The following is a 19,855-nucleotide window of genomic DNA, read 5'->3' as shown; positions in this document are numbered from 1 at the left end:
TTTGGCGCCTGAGCATGGCGGCGTCGCTTGATTATGAATAAAGTGGCCGTTTCCGAGGAGCCCTCATAACTTGGCTCCATAGCCCTTTTTTTTTTCTTTTCTTTGACGGCGCATTGTGATACTTGGTCGGCAATTTGGGGCAATTCAGAAAAATAATCCAATTGTGCACCCCCCCCCCCCCCTTCCGCTTCTCAATAACGTGGCAGACTGCGATTATAAAATGGCGTTTCATCCAATTGCGATTATATTGCAAATGCAATGAATTGTTCAGCCCTACGGCAATTGAATTCTATCGTGGCTCAAGCCGCAAATGAAGCCGTGCCCATTTTGCTTCAAATCAGCCATTTTGTCATCATTTTTGGGGCCGTTTCTCGGGCTTCTTTCAAGATAAGATTGTCCTAATTTGAAGCAAGTATACCACTGTAGCCGGGTGGGCGTCGGCAAATTTCAAGAACTTTGATGTACTGCATATGTCCAAGTGTGAACTCCTTTTCTGGCCAGCATTGATTTTTTTTACTACGGCAATTTTGTCAATGAAATTTCATGACTGGGCAAATAAGAAGAAACTACCATCATACTTTGACTGTCATCCGTTCGTCCCGTCCCTTCTTTTTAGTCCGCAGAGTTCCGCCGAGGTTCTCCATCCCGCCCACCAACCAGGAGGTGATGCCGGGCGGCAGCGTCAACTTGACGTGCGTGGCGGTGGGCTCGCCCATGCCCTACGTCAAGTGGATGATGGACTTGAAGGAGCTGACCCGCGAAGAGGAGATGCCCATGGGCCGAAACGTGCTGGAGGTCACCAATATCCGCGAGTCGGGCAACTACACCTGCGTGGCCATGTCCTCGCTGGGCATCATCGAAGCCACGGCGCAGGTCACCGTCAAAGGTGCGTACGCTCGCTAGCGGGGCAACAGTCAACATATTCACCATATTCTTGTTGCCCTTAGTCTCCCGATGGATGCGATTTCTCTCATTAAGGCCGGCGCTAATGGTTGTTTTTTTTAAGCCCTGCCAAAGCCCCCCGTTTCCCTGGCGGTGACCGAGAGAACTGCCACCAGCGTGACCTTGACGTGGGACTCGGGCAACCCGGAACCCGTCTCCTACTACATGATCCAGTACCGGGCCAAGGCGTCGGATAACGCCTTTCAGGAGGTGGAGGGCGTGGCCACCACCCGCTACAGCATCGGCGGCCTGAGCCCCTACTCGGAGTACGAATTCCGGGTGATGGCGGTCAACAACATCGGTCGCGGAGCGCCCAGCGAGCCGGTGGCCACGCGCACGGGCGAGCAGGCCCCGTCGTCGCCCCCGCTGCGCGTCCAGGCGCGCATGCTGAGCGCCACCACCATGCTGGTCCAGTGGGACCCGCCCGAGGAGCCCAACGGCCACATCCGGGGCTTCCGCATCTACTACAGCTCGGACCACGCCGCGCCGCTCAGCGCCTGGCACAAGCACAACACGGACGACAGCAGCCTGACCACCATCTCGGGGCTGACGCCGGACATCACCTACAGCCTCAGGGTGCTGGGCTTCACCTCGGTGGGGGACGGCCCGCCCTCCGAGGCGCTTCAGGTCAAAACCCAGCAAGGAGGTGAGCGTCCCGACCTCGTCCCGCCGCCGCCGCCGCCGCCGCTCGGTCTTCCTCATCTCCGGTCTCTCTCAGTCCCGTCCCAGCCGTCGGGCTTCGTGGCCGAAACGGAGCTGGACACCCGCGTCTTGCTCTCCTGGCTGTGGCCCCTCCAGGACCCCATCATCAAGTACGAGCTGCAGTACTGGGAGGCCGGCACGGACAACAAGGTTCGGAACGCCGACGGATTCCGATATTGTAGCTTTCCCATTTTGATTGGGGATTGAATGTGAGATTGAATTTGGCACTCTCACGACTCCCAGATCCACGTGACCTTTGACCCGGCCGGCTCTTACGCCGTGGACGGCCTGAAGCCCGACACGCTGTACCGCTTCTCCCTGGCCGCCCGCTCCGAAATGGGCTTGGGCGTCTACACCCAGGCCATCGAAGCTCGCACGGCCCAGTCCAGTAAGTCGCTCGTCTGGATTTGCTTTTATCTCCCCCCCCCCCCCCCGCTCGCGCCGCTAACCAAATAAAAGTCACCCTGCCGGCCGAGGTCATCGCTTTTAACGCGCAAAGTCGAGTTCCCATAGTGGCAGACGGCGCGGGTTACCCGAATGTCAAAGTCAATTTCAGCACAGCACGGAATGCGGGTTGCGTGTTCGCCATCCTTGTCGCAAACACTAACGCCGTCCGCTCACCGCAGGGCTCCAAGGTAGGTTTGATGTGTCCCTGCCACGTATCGTGAGACTCCCACCACGCATGTGCTGCATGAATCCCTTTTTATGTTTATGTTTATGTGTGAAAAACGTGTCGGGCGTTTTACATTTGAAAGGGCGAGGAAAAACTTGATTTCGCGTCTCGTGTATTATTTATTTTTTTTTTTTTTATCGCCCTCATTTCTCGATTTGGCTTTTATCAAGACAATCGTATGGCGCCGAAAAAGCCATGAAAATTGGTGGTACTTTTGGAAGCGGGCGACGTAGCGACGTCTGGGGAACCAACGTAAGAACCAAAAGCAACGTGGACTACGGTGCACACTTGTCAGGTCGCCAGTCGAGCAAATTGTCTGAAAACACGCGGCAAACATCGCCGATTGCTTTGAAACTAGATTAGGACAAACATATCTCGTCCAAATTGAATTGTAGGATTGCGTCGATGTACTTTATGGCGAATCAATGCAAAATGACATGTATTCATGGGGCGTATTTTCCTGGCGAGGGCCCAATGTTCTTTCTGTCTTGGCGTTGCCATTTTCAGCTCATTTAAGGAACAAAAGGCCATTCCAAAAATTGCCTGGAAAATCATTTCCTTGGGCCTGTTGGGACACTTTTCATTCCAAAAAAAAAAAAAAAAAAAGTGTACAACATGTCCCTCGGGGTTAATTAGTTATCAGCTTCCCATTTGGAGCTGCCGGCTCATCTCGCTGCATCTTGAGAAGGACACTTTGTAGGCATGCGCGCTTATTTCCCCTTTGTGGTGTGTAATAGGTGTCGCGACGATGCATGCCGTCGCGTTACCATGCGTACCTCCGGACTGGAGACCTTTCTCGCCGCCTCCCGCTTTTGGCCGACGAGTAGCGTGTCGGGCCAAAATCCCCGGCGTGTGGCTCCGCTGCGGCTTTGGCGACGAGGCGCAAACAGGACTTGACGCGTGTTGGCAGTCTGGCGCGGTTGTTTGCTCGCTTCGTCGAGGGAGCGACGGGAGGCAGGTCGGCGTTCGGGGCCAATGACATCTTCATGAAAACACTGACCTGTAAAATTCTCTGGGATATTTTCTATTCTGCCCCCGCTGTTGTTTTCATGCTCCCGTGCGTAACATAAAGTGCGACACACACACACACACACACACACACACAGCAGTCCGCATAATCGAGCAATATTGTCAGTCCACAGTCCAGAGGTTGCATCATAGTGTCGGGGAAGCTTTTTGTCCTTGCTTGGTGAACAAGACGCACTTGATGGACAAAAAGTATTGGGACACTCAAATGTTGCCGATCGATCGAGAGATGAATAAAAAGGTTGTCCCAATACTTTTGGCAACTCAAAAGAAAACAAAAAGCTTCCTTTTTTTTTTTTCCTTCAGTTTGCTTGTCTTTTCGTTTTCATTTTACGTTTACTCGATAACGCCCCCACCCCTCCCCCTGTGGTTGTGCTCCCCCCCCACCCCCTCCCGCCTCCCCGTAGCACCCTCAGCTCCCCCCCAGGACGTGCACCTGTTCAGCCTTAGCTCCACCAGCCTGAAGGTGAGTTGGGCGGCGCCGCCGGCCGGCCGGCGCCACGGCGTCATCGTCGGCTACACGGTCAGCTACCAGGCGTTGAGCGGCGAGGACACCGAGCGCCACCAAGTGAGCGGCATCGGCGCCGCCGCCTCGGTCTACGTCATCCAGGACCTGGAGCGCTGGACCGAGTATCAGGTGTGGGTGCGCGCTCACACCAAGGCGGGGCCGGGCCCCGAGAGCGCTCCGGTCAGGATGAAAACACAGCCGGATGGTACGTTGACGCCAAAAAAAAAAAAAAGCAGAACTGGTCATCCCGCTACTTTACTCAAGTCAAAGTTGAATCCTGAAATGTGTTTATGCACAAAAGTTAAAAATGCATCTTGCTCTTCGCTAGGTACAAATTGAAAAGTTGTCGCGGAACGAAATACTTGAGTAAAGTACAGATGGACTGAAGTTTTGCCACAAAGTAACAGCGGTTGACGCAAAAAGGATGCAAGAGTCGTCTTCTATTCTCCTTCTTCTTTGTTGATCAATAAGAAGCTAACGAGGCGCTCCTGCGGCCACGAGTGGCGCGCCGTGTTGCTTTTTCTCTCCTCCTTTCAACTTTTTCAAATGGATTGCAGGTTGTGTCTCATCACCTCGGGACTCGCCTCTGTGTCACTTCCCTCTTTCTCTTTTCACGCGGCATCCAGGTTCTAAAATGGAGCCTTGCGCTCCCTCGCTTTGCTCTCTCTTCTTCTTTGTTTGTTTGCTACTCCTCAGAGAAATCAGTCTGTAATCAATCTTTATTTTTGGGGGGGGTGATTCAGCTCATTTTCACGCCGGCCCACATTCTTGCCGGTCCAAACTTGCTCTTGATCCACCGCCAACGTGGCTTTATTATTTTTTAATAATCAGGCGTTTCTCTCATCAAAGCGCCGTGAAAATCACCGACTCAGCATTTCCCCCCCATTTCCGCCCCCGACCTTGTTTTGGGTTGCCAGTGCCGGGAGCGCCGCCGCGGAAGCTGGAGGCCGAGGCGGTCAACTCCACCACCATCCGCGTGACCTGGAAGCCGCCGCTGCAGAGCAAGCAGCACGGCCAGATCCGAGGCTACCAGGTGGCCTACACGCCGGTGGAGAACGGCGAGCCGCGCGGCCAGCCCAACATCCTCGACGTGGTCTTGGCGGAGGAGCAGGTACTTTGTCTCCGCCGCTGCCGCCGCGTCTACTTTATTATTATTTTCTCTTTTTTTTCATGTTTCATTCTCTCCTGCTTTCTCTCTCTGCTCGTTCACGCTTCAGTCCCCGGCCGGCCCATACGTGCACACCGTTGCCTTTCTGTCCCCTTTCCTCTTCCGTTTTCTCTCCACATGACATTTGACTTGAAATTGCCCCTCCCCCCCAACTTAATAATAAAACAAAAAAAAAGAAGTGATCGTCTCCCTCCCTAGCGGCCCATCTTCTGTGTGAGGCTTTTCAAATGCGTTGCCTTGCGTTGCCACGATTCTACTCGTCTAACTCGACCAAATTCACTGAACAGCGATGCCCTGAGAGAAGAGTTTTTGGTGCTGTGCACCTCAAAAGACTGACATCTCCACTCATCTATTCCCATTGAAATGGATGGAAACGGTGTTATTCCATTCCAGCCTCCTACAAGATCATAGTTTGTAAAGACAATGAGTAGCTAAGCGTAACTAAGCAGAACCCTGTCATGTGGTGTTCCACAGGGCTCAATTCTGGGGCCTCTGCTTGACTTGACTTGACTTGAGAATGTAAACCATTCAACAGTTTTTTGCTTCATTTGAATGGACGTTGTGCCGCTTCAATATACAACACGGCACTCCGCAGTAAACCGCTGTAATATTCTTTGCAGAGGTTCGTAAAAATACACGTAAATGCCTGTGACCATTGCTGTATTTCTTCCCAAATATGTATTTTTACACACACTAGCTGCTTTGATAGCACTGATGACATTTAAAAAAAAAAAACTAAAACAATGCAATCACCGAGGGACAAGTAGCTTTTAGGATATGCGGCGCTTTCCTCTCTTTTCACCTTCCTTCGTCATCATGTGACGACTCGCCAAACGGCAATAAAAAAAAAAAGCAACTCTGTTTGTCCCGCTGCCCGCCAACATAAACGGGAACACGCGTTTGCGCGCTTCGGAGAAATCGTCTCATTTTTCACACGCGCCCTCGCCGGTCCGCGTTTGGGGAGAGCGGCGAGGGTACCGGTCGCCTTCCATGGCAAATAGACACCGCCGCGCCCTTGAGCCAGGGCCGCTATTAACCCTCATTAGCAATCGTAAATATCCCGCCGTCTTCACCCCGTCGCACGCCGCCAAGGTCAGCTGAGGAAGTGGGATCTTTTTTTTTTTTTCCCCCGATAGGACATCCTTTTGTAAAAGGCTGAATGAAAATTGTTAGTTGGAGGGTGGCTCGGCGTGAAGTGTGAAGGCTCCTGGCTGCTCTAAAAAGCAGGCTTCGGGAACCCGACGGGAATTTTTTGCAGTCGCAATGAAGGTTTGAAGGCTTTTTCGCCAAAGTTACAGATCATACCCGATCGAGCGCATATTCGTTGGTCGTTTAAATTGATGTTTAATCTTGATGCCGTACATTCAGAGAAAGTGATCCAAACCCCCGATTGATATTTATATTCACGCAATCACTCTTACATGACATATTCCATGTCAAAATATCACCATTTTTAATCAGAATATCTTTCCTCGTTTTCTTTTCTCGAGCACATCCATTTTTAATCATAATACAATATAAAAAGTAACATATTTATGAATGAAGGGTTAGCTTCAGTAGCAAGTGGAATCTATTTCTGAAATGTCATCGTTAGAGATCACACCGCACGGTAAAATCCGCATTGCACAAGCTTGTGTAGGTCAAATGAAGAGAAAAAAACGAAACTAAAAATTCCTCCGAAAAATGAAATGCCTGAGAGAAAATAAAATTTCAAGACATTTTGAAATCAGCGTCAAAAATGCATTGATGGACATAGAAAGCCATCTGGGAGCAAATGTTGACCAGTGATCATTAAACATGTTTTCATTAGCTATTTATCTTGATATTTGAACATGTTTTTTTTTTAAAGCGGTGATGAAGTCAAAATGTTCAAAGGCCCAAATTATTTGAAAACACTTTTGGTGGTCTCACATCGACACCAAATGGGTGTTACGCTCACACCCCAGTTAAACAATCAGCATACCGTCTGGCTCGGAGCCCTTTTAGCGCGCGCCGCAGATAAGATGGCGGCTTCTTGCCTGCGCATGAACCTGCCGGCTTGAACTTGACGTGATCCCGAGCTTTCGTGCCTGACAGCTCTGCTTTGTGCCAGTGCCACGCAATTAACACATCTCGCAAATTGCCACTCCAGTCAGTCCTGTAGACGCTTCTCTCTCTCTCTCTGTCTCTCGCCCCCCTGCCCCTCGCTCTCTCTTAAACCCGCCGTTGTTCCCGCCTCTGGCAATCTTGCTCGCTGTCTGCCTTTTTTTTCCCCTTTTGCGTCATTCGCCTTTGCGTGCGAGTCGGTTCCCCTCGATTTAGTCATCTTGAGCGGGCCACCTGCACGGGCCTGCCTGGACGGACATCCAACGAAGGGAAGGGACCACACAGTCGGCTAAAAACAAAAGTCATGTTCAGACAGCCGTTTTCTCAGCCGACCGTCTCGCCGCGCATCGTCTAGCGCCTGGCAAATCATCACTGTGCTGACACATAACACACAACACGGTGTAATGGGCTAGGATTTCAAAACAAAAAAAAACCACACTTTGCCTGTCAAAGAAGACCCGTTTAGTTCTTCTTATTTATATATGACACAAAAATGGAGGTGGCACACAAACACCACACAGCTCGGCCGGGCGGCTGGAATCGAACCCGAAACCTCTGCACTTTGAGGCGCCCGTGCTAACCTGTGAACAGTTTTGGTGTAGCGCAGAAGCAAACTTAACATGCAGGTTAAAAACATTCTTTGACTTTATCTAAGTTGTCACGCAAACCCGACTGCCATTGGATGGCGAATTCCGTCACATCTCGCTCGGCTCTTATCTGTGGCTGCCGCTCACCTCCTCGCGCTGAACCGCAATGCTACAAGGGCTGCCTCGTGTGTGTGTGTGGGCGCGACAAGCACCTCTTTCCAAGCCCCGGCCCACACAGCACCCTCAATTTTCCGCGCTAATTTTAAACCAAGAGGCCAGAGCTAACAGCGCGATGCTATCGACCCCTTTTTTTGCGAGCGTGACGGACGGGGAGCGCTTTTGCTGCTTTGCACTTCGGGTAACCTTTAGGCAATTATTACCTGTGATAAAAGGCCCTTTTCCATTGTGCAGGACATAACTCTGCTTTTTTTTTCGCTAGCGCTCTTATATGAGCGAAAAAGCTCTGCCGCGGTTCCAAATGTGACGATGGCGACGCACAGCTAAAGATCAACGCGCGCGGTCATGTCACGGATCGAGAAAACATGCCTGTGAACATTGCATCTGTCGACATTTTCCTCCACCGTTTATTGAAAAACAATATGTTGCTTTTAAAACTACTCCTAGCGATGCTAACGCTAGGTTAGCGATGCTAACCTAGCGCGTGATGTTTAGCATCTTGTTTGTTAGCATTAAGCTAAAGGTAGCGGCGTCTTTTCGACAGCTTGAAGCTTCTTTGTTGATGAATTGTTTACTCTTTGCCAAAGCGTGAAAGAAAATTCACTCGAATGCCGTCTCATACCTTTCGAAGTTCATAAGCCGGGTCCCTCCGAGTAGCTCAAGGCACCGGTGGAAAGCAAACGTAAGGACAAATGCAGTGCTAGGGGGAAAGCTCACGAATGGGGGTCAACCCGGTCGCCAAACCAAATTAGAATGGGCACCATTGCACTCGATCATACATTTATCGGTGACAGTCATCGGAAAACGGCGCGCTTTGTGGTGGAATGCGTGGGCCCGCCTGTTTGGCTACACTTACTGCCCATGTTTGCCCCCATTCAGCAGCCGCTTTCTCGGCTCCATTTTGCCTGAGCGTTCATGCGTTTGCGGGCTTCACGCGTGTTTGTGTTGGCTCGTGCGCGCGCCCGCGCGTTTGTTTTGCTTCACTGCCGGAGATAGGACTTGAATAGAAATGAGGGAACAAAAAAGCACCTCAGCCCATTTCACTCCATCACCGATGGCAGCTCCTTCTCTTCCACATCACTCGTCGCGCCACCGTCACCGCCACCTCCGTCTCATTTTGATCGCCGCAAGTCTCAACCCGTGTCATGGCATTTGCATCCGTCGGCAACAATGAAACTTAGCGGCTAGCGGTGGCGTTGGTAATAGAAATGTGCGCCAGGGTCAAATCGAATCCTCCGCCTGGAGTTGAGGCAAAAGGACTTTTGCGATGAGACTGAAAGCTGAAGGGAAACAAATGAAGCAGTCAGGTATGGAGCAGGTATGGAGCTATGGAGCTTCCGACCGTGAGTTGTTATCGATCCGTTTCGGCTGCGCACCCCAGCTGTTGGCGGCAGATGGCGACCAGGCCCTGCCAGGAACGGCGAAAAATTGCCACTAATTGCAGCCCACCTAGAAATATTTCTAGTGATCCATGTATCAGCGGTGCCCCCCTGAAAACCGGTTATTTTCCACGAAAAGGCGCAATCTACAATGCATCCACCAGATGGAGCTGTTCCATCTGACTGACGATCAGATGTCAGTGAAACGTATTGAATGAAGCAGTGACACGGTTCACTTAAGCAGCAGCGAGTTCTAACGTCGACTGGTTCACGTTGAACTCTCTTGCCGCTGCCATTTTTGGGGTCGAAATATTACCGTAATGAGCATACACAAGGCGCATCGGATTTGAAGGCGCGCTGCGCGCTTTTAAGAAAACGGAAGGCTTTTAGGTGCGCCTTTTTAGAGCGGAAAATACGGCACATTCTGTTTATACATCAATTGATGAAATTGCACCTCCCCGCCATTTTTTTGCTTCCATTTGGTCATGCCGAGCTCCCCCCAGAGTTCTTAATCCCGCCCCAAGTGGTCACCGCGACCTCCTGACGCCGCCCATGGCTGAACTTGGCCCGCGAGTTGTTGAACTACGCAGAGCGTTGCCGGTAAATGGCAAGCGTTTGCATTCCGCACGGATGCCTTTTGATGTCGGGGCACGAGTACAGTGGCGCCGGTAATAAGATTTCATGCTCGGTGTCGGAGCCGGCGGCGAGAAATGGGCTTTCGCGTCCCCCGGGAATCTCCCGGGGCGAGCGAAAAGGAACATTTGGAAAACATATTGAAATGTAATGAAAAAGAAAAAAAAACGCTTTCCAAGCCCTGAAAGGGCCAGTGCAGTTGCGGCTAATGGAGATGTGTGGGAACATGTTTTGGCCCGATTGATAGGCAGATGGGAAAACAAGGCAGTGCATCAGAACGCCAGAAAGTTTCACAATCATACCCGACCTTGACGACACACATTCAACTTTTTTTTTTTTTTTTTACCGCCTCTCCTCCATCACGCACGCTCTCTCCCTCCCTCATTCATCTGTCTCGCAGCGGAAAAAAAAAAAAAAAGTCCAAGCGCTTTTTTTTTTTGTGTTGCCTCTTGACTCATTCTCCTCCTCCGTGCACCCCCCCACCCCCTGTGTCCTGTGTGTCTTGTCTTCTCTCCCATCAGTTCAATATTACGGAGTTCACCGAGCATGTGAGTAAGCCTCGTGTGTGCTGCTGGGTTTGCCGTTTCTTTTTTTTTTTTTTTTTACCAGGGTCCCAATCCGCAGTTTGGGGTATCGTTTGTGTGTTTGGGTTGAATGTGTGATTGTGTGCGTGCCGTGCCTTAAACGCATTTGATTTGTGTTCTCACTTCACACGTCACGACCGCGGCAAGAGACGTTCACCCGTACGACCTCGAGGAAATTGGGCCAGATGAGGTCTTCGCGGGAGGAAAATATGAAATGGCATTCCCCAAAAAAAAGTTGTGAAAACGACCGATTGACGACGAGTTTGCCGCTCAAAACGGAACCTAAATGGATGCGACGATTTCTGACTGCAAACTAGACGGGCCTGTTAAGCTCCGCCTCTGTTCTGTCGCTCGCCGTCAGATAGTTCAACTCGTGACGCTTCCATGGCGGCGACGACACGCAAAAATCACATTAATGGAAGCGTCGGATGGATTTAGTGCCGTCAGATTGGATTTACGGCGGCCGCCGTTGGCGAGCCCCTCCTTGTCGTCTCTCTTTATTGCAAGTTCAGCCTTCAAGATGCTCGCTGATGACTTGCGCACCCGTCGAATCGCCAGAGGCGGCCGTTTCATGCCACGTTCGTTCGGCGCCGTCGTCGGGAAAGACGTCACTTAAAAGCCAACCTGTTGTCCTTGCGCACGTTTTGTCATCTCCGAGAGGAGCGGCGGCCTTTCATGTCGACGGCAGCTCGCCGTTCCGCGCTGGCCTTTCGTGACGTGTTCTCGCCTCGTCTTCATCAGCACGCTGGAGCGTAAGCGTTCCTGTGGAAGGACAATTCAGAGAAGTTGTTTTAGAAGCACTTTTGCAACGTGATGCGCAGATGCAAATGAGGCCGCGTGCGACCATAACGTTGGCGTCATCTTTTTTTCTTTTTCTTTTTTTTTTTCTTTCATGCAATGTTGATGTGTGTGTGCTGTTCCACGCAAGCGTGTCCGTGTTCTTGTGTCCGCCCCAGCGTACCCCTTTGGGAATAGACCACCGCCGGCGTTATTTTATACACATCGTTAAAAATGTCCAGATTCTCAGCTCTTTTTTTTTTCGGAGTCAAGAGCGTTCTCCGACATTTCTCCAGTTATTCCGAACGGCCGTTTCTGTGCCACGTTGACCAACACGAATGCCGCAAGGAGGTGTCGCACGACAGCTCGATGCTTTATTTACGCGTATGCCGAGCGAGACTTTATTCACCGACGGCGTATTGTCGGCATTCTGTTCATTTCTATGATGCGATACGGCGCTTAGCCTCCGGTGGTCTCCGCTGCGGCGGGCGTGAACACTGACACGCCGGCGATGTTCCCGCTCATCCTTTTGGTCGGTGGGGTTTTGGAGTGTGCCTCGTCGTTGGGCGCGGGAGTTTTTCTTGGCCAAGAAAAGCTCGCGTGTGCCTTTTTGGAAGATCCGAGTCTTGTTTTGGAGGGGTGTTGTGAACAGATTTGACCGGGACACCCGGCGGTTGCCGGAGGGTGTCGACTTGGTTTTGTGTGTGAGTGTGTGTGTGGTGGTTTATAATTTGGGCCTTTGTAAATGTCGCCACATTGCAGGAGGCCTTCATTACGGGACTGCAGTCTGAGACCACCTACTCGGTGGCCGTGGCGGCGTACACCACCAGGGGAGACGGACCTCGTTGCAAACCCAAATTGGTCACCACCACCGGAGCAGGTGAACAGCGCCGCCGTTCCTCCGTTGGAGTGTCGAACGTCTCTCGTGTTTCGCTTTGTTGGTCCTCCAGTATTGAACGTCTCTCGTGTTTCGCTTTGACTCATTGTTGGATGAGTGGGGGTTTGATGAGGGGGCGTGGCCACGAGCGTCCGGCTTTGAGTCGTGGTCGGCGGCAGCTCCTTCCGAGGCAGTGCGCCATTTTTTAATATTTTTTTTATACTAGGCTTGTGAAAATCTGGTCACCTGCGGCGAGCCAGACGGGAAGCTTTCTTGTCTTTGATTGAGCGAGCTGTGTGATTGCAGTGCCCGGCAAGCCCACCATGATGATCAGCGCCACCATGGGCAACACGGCGCTCATCCAGTGGCAGCCCCCCAAAGAGATGGTGGGCGAGCTGATGGGCTACGTGCTGCAGTACAAGCGCGCCGACGACGAGGCGTACACCTCGCGGGAACTGCGCGCCACCGACGACCACTACACGGTGACGGGACTGCACAAGGGCGCCACCTACGTCTTCCGCCTCAGCGCCCGCAACCGCGCCGGCGCCGGCGAGGCCTACGTCAAGGAGATCGGCACTCCCGAGGACGCGCCTTCGGGTTTCCCCTTGAACCTGCGGGTGACGGGCCTGACCCAGTCCAGCACGCAGCTGGCGTGGGACCCGCCGCCGCTGGCCGAGCGAAACGGCAAGATCGCCTACTACCTGGTGGTCTACCGCGACATCAACAGCCAGCAAAACGCCACCAACCGCACGGGCGACACGCGCATGACCATCGGGGGCCTCAACCCCGACACCACCTACGACATCCGCGTGCAGGCGTACACCAGCAAGGGAGGGGGGCCCGTGAGCCCCAGCATCCAGAGCAGGACCATGTCCAACGGTAGGATTTCCATGTCGGAAAAAAGCATGCGCCCGCCGTACAAGCGCACGCGTTGATCTCTCCATCCGCCCGCAGATTTCCCCACCTTGAACTTTGGGGTCAAAGCCGTCACAAAGACGTCGGTGCTCCTCACCTGGGATTTGCCGCCCAACTACAAGTCCCAAGCGCCTTTTAAGGCGAGCCACCGCCGGGGGGGGCCCCGACCGGGCCGCCAGCGCCGCTCGCTAACGCTGCGCGTCCGCCGTTGCAGATCCTGTACAGCCAGCAGAGCGTGGAGGTGCAGGGCAACCTCAAGCGCAAGCTGATCACGCAGCTGCAGCCCGACACCGACTACTCCTTCGTGCTGACCAGCCGGGGCAACATCGCCGGGGGTCTGCAGCAGCAAGTGTCCATCCGTACCGCCCCCGACCTCATCAAGACCAAGCCTTTGTACGCCGCCCGGCAGGCTCACGGCGGCGTGATGACCGTTAGCCTGCCCAAGGTGCAGACCACCACGCGGGTCAGGTCAGTGGAAGGCGTCAACGGCTTTCATTGGTTTCATATTCCTAACGATATGCATCAGACATAAGATGCATCACGTAATTGTTTTGATTGGAACACGCTGTGTAGAAGCACCAAAAAAAAACAAAAAAAGCATTTTCATTCCCCAGCTCATTTCGTTCTCAGAGCGCTGAATCGATTTCGCAACCGGCCTGTTCTGGTTGTCTTCTATTTTTCAGGATCTGTGCGGAACAGAGGCTGTAGATATCGTAATGCATGGGGGATACCGCCCCCACCCCCCCCCTCAATGATGAAATGATCTTTTTCACATGTATTGATTTATTTCCATTATTCTCATTCCCAAGTGTACTGAAAGCCTTGCCGTACTTTTGGCTCAGTTTGAGGGCCCGCTAATGACAGCAATTAGAGCTTCCTCACACGGGGCGTCCTATTAACCTCCGGAGTAACTCTGTGGGTGTCTCAAAGCTCCGGGCTCGATTGGCTGGCACTGTGTGTGTGTGTGTGTGTGTGTCGTTGGGCAGATTGCGTTTCTTAATTATGAGTTTGCCGATGTTCGACTTTGTTCCGACCTTGGAGTTTGTCACCGACGTCTTTGTTGTTGTTGTTTTTATGACAGGTGGTACTACATTGTGGTGGTGCCCGTGTCCCAATCGAGCCGACGTTGGAAGAATCCGGATGAGATGGACCTGGATGAGGTGAGCGCGAGCCGGCCGCTAGCCCATTGGCACCTTACGTGACGGGAGAAAGGTCGCCATTAACTCCGAGCGGGCTGGAAGTGTCTGCTTGTTCCCAATTATCTTCACTGCTCTCCTGGGCTTGAGCACGATGGGAGGTGGGGGGGGGGGGGCGGGGGGGTGACTAATTATTGCGTGGCAGGTCTGCAGACAGTGTCCATCTGCTCGACGCACCCGCTAAATAAGTAGACACAAGAAATGAACACAGTCCAAACAAGTCCACAAGATCGCCGAATGTGGCTTGGCGCTTGGTTGAGCAACATTGCGCGCTCAGTTACAGAAAAGATTTGGACGCCACGCGAGGACTGACCAATTGCATCAATTTATTTGCATTCATGGAATGAAGAAATACATTTGTGAATTGATGACTCATGTTTTCAAATGCAACACATGGATTTGGTGCTTTTTGCGAAATAAATTGTGAAATCCCTGAAACGGATGAATGAATAAATGGCCACGTAGAACTAAAATAAATCCTCAAACATTGGTCCAACAAAACGCGGTCCTAATCTTGAGCCAGTGGCCACTCCCATCGCGAAGGCTTCAATTTGATCCAAAGTGCCTTTCAAAAGTCTTCAAGCCGCAGATGCGCTCGTTTAACATCAAGCCTTCACGACTCCTCTGTCATTCCGTTTTAATAAAGATTTTCCCGTCCCGCGAGGGAACGGGAGCATAACGACGGCGAGAATATTAATAGCCGTGTATTTAAATAAAGCGCAAGGCTGGCAGAGAAAGGAGACGGGCCTCCTCGAGTCGTTAAACAGTGAGCGGGACGTTGTCTCCTCTCCGTGACGTGATAATTTCATCAAAAAGCGCATCGGGAGCGGCGCTCGGCGAAATGCCGCCGCAGTGCTCCGCGTCACCTCGCGCCCGGCCTGCTCGCACATATACTGCACAGTGAAGCGCATGTTGGTGTTGCGGCGCGCTTGGAACTCAAATCGAACAACAGCAAGCGATTGCGTTCCTTCTGCGCAGCTTCTGAAATCCAGCGAAGGCCCCGCGCTGAGGCGGCGGCGTCGTCGGCGGCGTCATCTGGACTCGTCCAAGCCTTACATCGCCGCCAAGCTGGCCTCGCTGCCGCCCGCCTTCACGCTGGGAGACGAGAAGCGCTACAACAACTACTACAACAAGCCGCTGAGCGGCGGGCAGGAGTACGTCTGCTTCGTTTTGGCCGTCCTGCGATCCGAGGGCAGCGACAGCGCCTCCAATTATGTAAGTCGCGTTTGCCGCTTCAGCCTCCATCTTGTAGGACTTGCGTTCAAGTTGGCCACTAGGGGGCCTGTTCAAAGCATGCAGCAACACTTCACCCTCTCTCGCTTTCTCTCTCTGTCAATCTGCCGCCAATCCTTGACACAAATCATAACAATGGCATACTCCTTGCAAATGAATGTTGCAAGGATGAAAGGAAAACTATTTTATTATTATTAAATATAATATATAATATATAATATAACTATTATTATTGTTGTTGTTGTGTGACTTTGGACGTCACGAATACTGCAACATACATTCGACATCAATTATGCGTCGAAGCGCAATTTGTTTTCAAAGGTTCCCCAATGCCATCGCCACGGAATATTTTTGGGAAAATTTTTGTGGTGGGAGCCATACGAGGATATTCAAATGACGACTATTCCGATCGATACCCTGCCGAGGCTTCACGCGTGACCGTTTTGCCAACTACAAATTGATGGCGGTCGAAGCAGAAAGACTTTTTCAATTTCAGACCTGGAGCCTCGAGTCGGCCCCCGCGACCCCGCGGCCCTTTTTTGTGTCTGGCAAAGTGTTGAAGTTTATCGGGCATCCCCGGGCTCAAACTACGGCGCCGCTAAAGCGTGTCCAGAATAGGCGGCGACGGGGAGCCAAATTGCGCTTGTTTTTATTGCCACTTAGCCTTTAATACACGCGCCTCTAAAAGTCATTGCGGCTTGTCCCGCCAAGTCCCCCCCCCCCGTCGAGTCCCGGGAGACGTGGCTTTTCGCAAAGCTCTTTTCAACACTTGGAACCGAGACGCTTTGGCCTTTTTAAGCGGGCGCTTCAAAGAGAGCGTCGGCGCAGGCCGGCCGGGGCCCCTCCGCGGGACGGTCGGCAGTCGACTCGACTCCGGGAGGGACGAGAGCCGGCGATTGCTTTGGGCTGCCGCTCGACTCGGCGCATGCATATTGAGCAGATGCGAGCGAGCGCAAATCAAGGCTCTCCTTGCTTGATTTTCGCTCAAATCGAGTCGTCCGGGCGTCGCGGCGCTTCGCTTTGAACGCCGCGGTTTTGTTCCCGTTGGGGCCAAGTAAGGAAAGGAATCCGTACTGACATGACGTGCCAAATGGCGCCGCTTTCGAGAGACGCGCGCTGCTTTTTGTTCACCTTTTGAGAATTGGATATTTTGGAAACCAAGCGAGGAGTACCTTCGAGCACGTCCCGACGTGGCGCATTTTTAGCCGCAAACGCGAGGAAGAGAGCCCCGACGAGCCACATTCCTTCCATCCATCTCCCGTCTTGCCTTTTGTGCGGGTCTCTTTCACCACCGTGACGAGAGCAGAGGAGATTGATTGGCACAGCTGGCGTTCAGAGGCAGAAGAGGGCCCGCTCACGGTGGGTGGGGGGGCTAGGGAGGCTGTAAAGCAGGCCACATTCCCTTGAAATGCTGCTTTAAATATCTCCACGGCCCCCTCCTGGCCTGTGACCCCCAACCGCTGCGAGAAGGGGAAAGGAAGGTGTGGGCACCGCTTTCCTCCCGTTAAATGTTGGCATAAACTTGAGGATGAATGTCGGTTTCAATCGAAAAAGAAGCGATTGCGTGAGCTTGTATCACGGACAACTAAGGGTCATGGAATTGGACCAAAGACACGTTTCCGCTCTCATCGGTTTGGTGGAACACGAAGTCACGAGTGCTTTGTTGTTTTGTGGAGCCAAATTTCACGTGACTTTGTTGCCGTCGAGTGCTGAGCAACTTGGAGGAGGTCGGTTGAGGACAGCCCAAAGTACGGACTGGTCTTTGTGTGAGCGGACGACACCAAAGAGAGTGAGACGTCGCGCCGCTCCTTTAGTTTATTTTTTTAATCAATAAAATTCCTTCAACCTTGGATTTAGTCGGGTGAGGAAATCAAACGGCTTAAAACGATGGAAGAATGGCGAATTGTGAAAGTGAAGCCTCGGTTAAGAAAGGGAGGCAACAATGCGTCGCTTTGAATATTTCGATTTATATCTATTCTGTCTGTAGCGTGTCGATTGTTGGTTGAAAGCCATTTGAAAATACATTTTTCTATTTCTTTATTTTTTGGGGACATGATCTTGGACTTCAATGCAATTTGAGGTTTGTAGGACAAAGACGCAATCGTTTCAAAAGTTCTGACAAGCCGCTTTGAAGTCGGATGAGAAACGACAAACACTTGATGAGCCCGCTGACAACTCTGGAGGAAATTGCGCCCATCTGTTGCCCGTAAATCATCATTTATGTCATAGGACAAAAGGCCTTTGCATGCATTTGGGCATGTTTTGTTCACATTTTTACCTTGCGTTTAATATGCACCAAAAAAAAAAAAACTCCAGCGCTTGCCACTCTTCAATTCCCACGTGTGTTTGTGCGAGTCACGCTGCCTGGGATTAGCCAAAGTCGTTCCTCATCGCGGCTCGACACTTAAGTTAATTATATCTGCAGTCGGACTGGAACCGGCATTGAAAATGAGATTATTTTTACCCCGGCGGAACAGAGACACAACTACACAGCTTGTCCTCTCACTGAACCGTCAGTCCAAATCTTTGACCCAAAAAAAATCATCAAAAATGATCATAAGAAAAGAGATGGCAGGGTTGCGCCACACTGCGTCAAAACCTTCGGAAGAACGTGAGCGCCGTCGATTGTCGCGCATGACGGAAGCCCCTCGCCGCGCTCCGCAAGCGACTCGGCGGGCGTTTGTTGACATCAAAACAACTCGTTAGAGGACTCGAAACCACGTCGCCGCTTCCCCCTCCCCCTCGCCGACCGACACGCGGCCGCGGATCAAAGGGCGGCGCCTGAGTTTTCACGAGCAGCTGAGCTTTGGAGGCGGCGGGAAAGTGACGAAGGAAGGAAGGAAGCGAGGAAGAAAGAGGGAGTCGTGCGCCTTGACGTGGCCCCGCAGCCTGAGGCGGATAAACAAGCCCGGGGAAGTGTGAAATGGGATGAGAGATGCCGCTGTGTATAAACAGGAGCATTTAATGCCAGAGCAACGCCGGGGAGGGGAGCTAGCATGAAATACTGCGCCGCGCGCCGCGGCCAAAGAGAGGGAGGCCGAGGAAGGAGACTCTCGTCTGATTTCTTGCGCGAAGAAATTGTCAATGATTGTGTTTTGCGCTTTATCCAAAATACCAAATCCACGTCATTGAAAGTCCCGCCGCGCAATGATCGCTCATGATTCACCGGTCATCTGGACTTAGCGCTCACGCCAATAGCAAGAAGCCGTGAGCGAATCACGCCGCCCTCCAAAAATGTCTTTTTTTTTTTAGAAGAAAAAAAAGTTTTCAAAAGAAAAGCAAGAATGTGCCGATTTCACGCTATTATCTATGAAAGCTCCGCCGGCCCCGGCGCGGCTCCACGCGCAGCGCGCTAGCCCGAAACACGCCGGCCCATTATCCGAATGCGTCAAGCCGGCGTGACACGTTGTCGCGTTGTGACAAAAGCTGGCGGCCGGCTCTAGCGAGGCTTTCCGCCTCTGACGCAAAGTGTGCGAGGGCCACGTGATCCTTCTCCCACTTGCGCTTTTTTTTGTCTCTTCCACGACTTCCCCGCGCCTGCCTCCCCCTTTTTGGCTGTGACACGCTCCAATGAGGAGCAGAGCGTGGGCTTCCCCAGGGGAGGCAGCAACAAACACATCATGGCTGGCTTTGCCTGTGTGTGTGTGTGTGTGTGTGTGTGTTACCCGCCCCCCCCTCCCCGCGGCATATTTAAGCCACTTTGGGAAAGACAATGTGTTGGTATTTTTCCTTCCGCACTGTGGATTGAGAGCTCCGGGGATGGGGGAGTGATATCGTGGATATGCTGCAAGTAGCAGAAGATCTCTTCCTCCCGTTGTCTCCGCGCTTTGCTGCTAGCCGAGTGTGGGAGTCGACGCCGGCGGCCGCAACCTGCGGCCATGTTTCATGCGTGCATTTATACGTCTCTGAAAAAGCGACGTTCGCAGTTCCTCCAGTTCATTTGAATGGACAAAAGAAGTTGTGGCGCTACCCGTCAAAGTCGTCCCAAATGCTTACGACGCCGTTTCTCACTCATTTGAATGAACAAAGTTTGGGGGGCAGTTTTACGTGGTCAGAAGTTTTCGGGATTGTGTTTTGGGTGTCTCGCGGGCAGCACGTTTTCAACAAGTCGCAGCTGGCTCAAGCGTCTCGCTTCCACCTTGAAAAGATTCATCGGCACCCTCAACTGGCAGAAATGTGTCATTGCAATCGCAGGTTCATTCATTCATTCATTCGGGCACCTGCTTCCAGCAATTTTGTCCCCTTTTCACTTTCACACTTGACTCGCCCGCGTGCGCGTGTCTGCATTTTACCCAGCGCAGCTCACACACACACGCTGCGGCCATTTTCCCTGCGCAAGTCGCGATAACAGAAGCGCATGTACGACTTTGAGCCCATCTCGGTTTATCTTTCC

The 19,855-nt window shown here is 52.2% G+C and overlaps 1 protein-coding gene across 17 annotated transcripts in view; it reads left to right on the top strand.

Annotated features, from left to right (window-relative positions):
- Positions 1-19,855, top strand: part of LOC127616265 (receptor-type tyrosine-protein phosphatase F-like) — a 126,652-nt gene that overhangs the window by 90,271 nt on the left and 16,526 nt on the right. For 8 of the 17 annotated variants that reach the window (XR_007967083.1, XR_007967070.1, XR_007967071.1 and 5 more), the window contains 13 exons: positions 617-886; positions 1,007-1,588; positions 1,661-1,794; positions 1,888-2,032; positions 3,751-4,056; positions 4,769-4,962; positions 10,402-10,428; positions 12,004-12,121; positions 12,425-12,997; positions 13,073-13,173; positions 13,248-13,501; positions 14,115-14,193; positions 15,208-15,444. Coding sequence is in view for 1 of the 17 variants with exons in the window: in XM_052087760.1 (XP_051943720.1) it covers positions 617-886; positions 1,007-1,588; positions 1,661-1,794; positions 1,888-2,032; positions 3,751-4,056; positions 4,769-4,962; positions 10,402-10,428; positions 12,004-12,121; positions 12,425-12,997; positions 13,073-13,173; positions 13,248-13,501; positions 14,115-14,193; positions 15,208-15,444 (3,020 nt within the window). In the remaining 16 variants the exon portion in view is untranslated. The remainder of the gene's footprint in view (positions 1-616; positions 887-1,006; positions 1,589-1,660; positions 1,795-1,887; positions 2,033-3,750; positions 4,057-4,768; positions 4,963-10,401; positions 10,429-12,003; positions 12,122-12,424; positions 12,998-13,072; positions 13,174-13,247; positions 13,502-14,114; positions 14,194-15,207; positions 15,445-19,855) is intronic. The other 9 variants (XR_007967084.1, XR_007967082.1, XR_007967081.1 and 6 more) reach the window with 3 other exon arrangements.

Source organism: Hippocampus zosterae, chromosome 15 (genome assembly GCF_025434085.1).
Source record: "Hippocampus zosterae strain Florida chromosome 15, ASM2543408v3, whole genome shotgun sequence".
Classification (NCBI taxonomy): Eukaryota; Metazoa; Chordata; class Actinopteri; order Syngnathiformes; family Syngnathidae; genus Hippocampus; species Hippocampus zosterae.
Note: the sequence above shows the minus strand (reverse complement) of the source record. Positions and strands in the feature narration are given on the sequence as shown.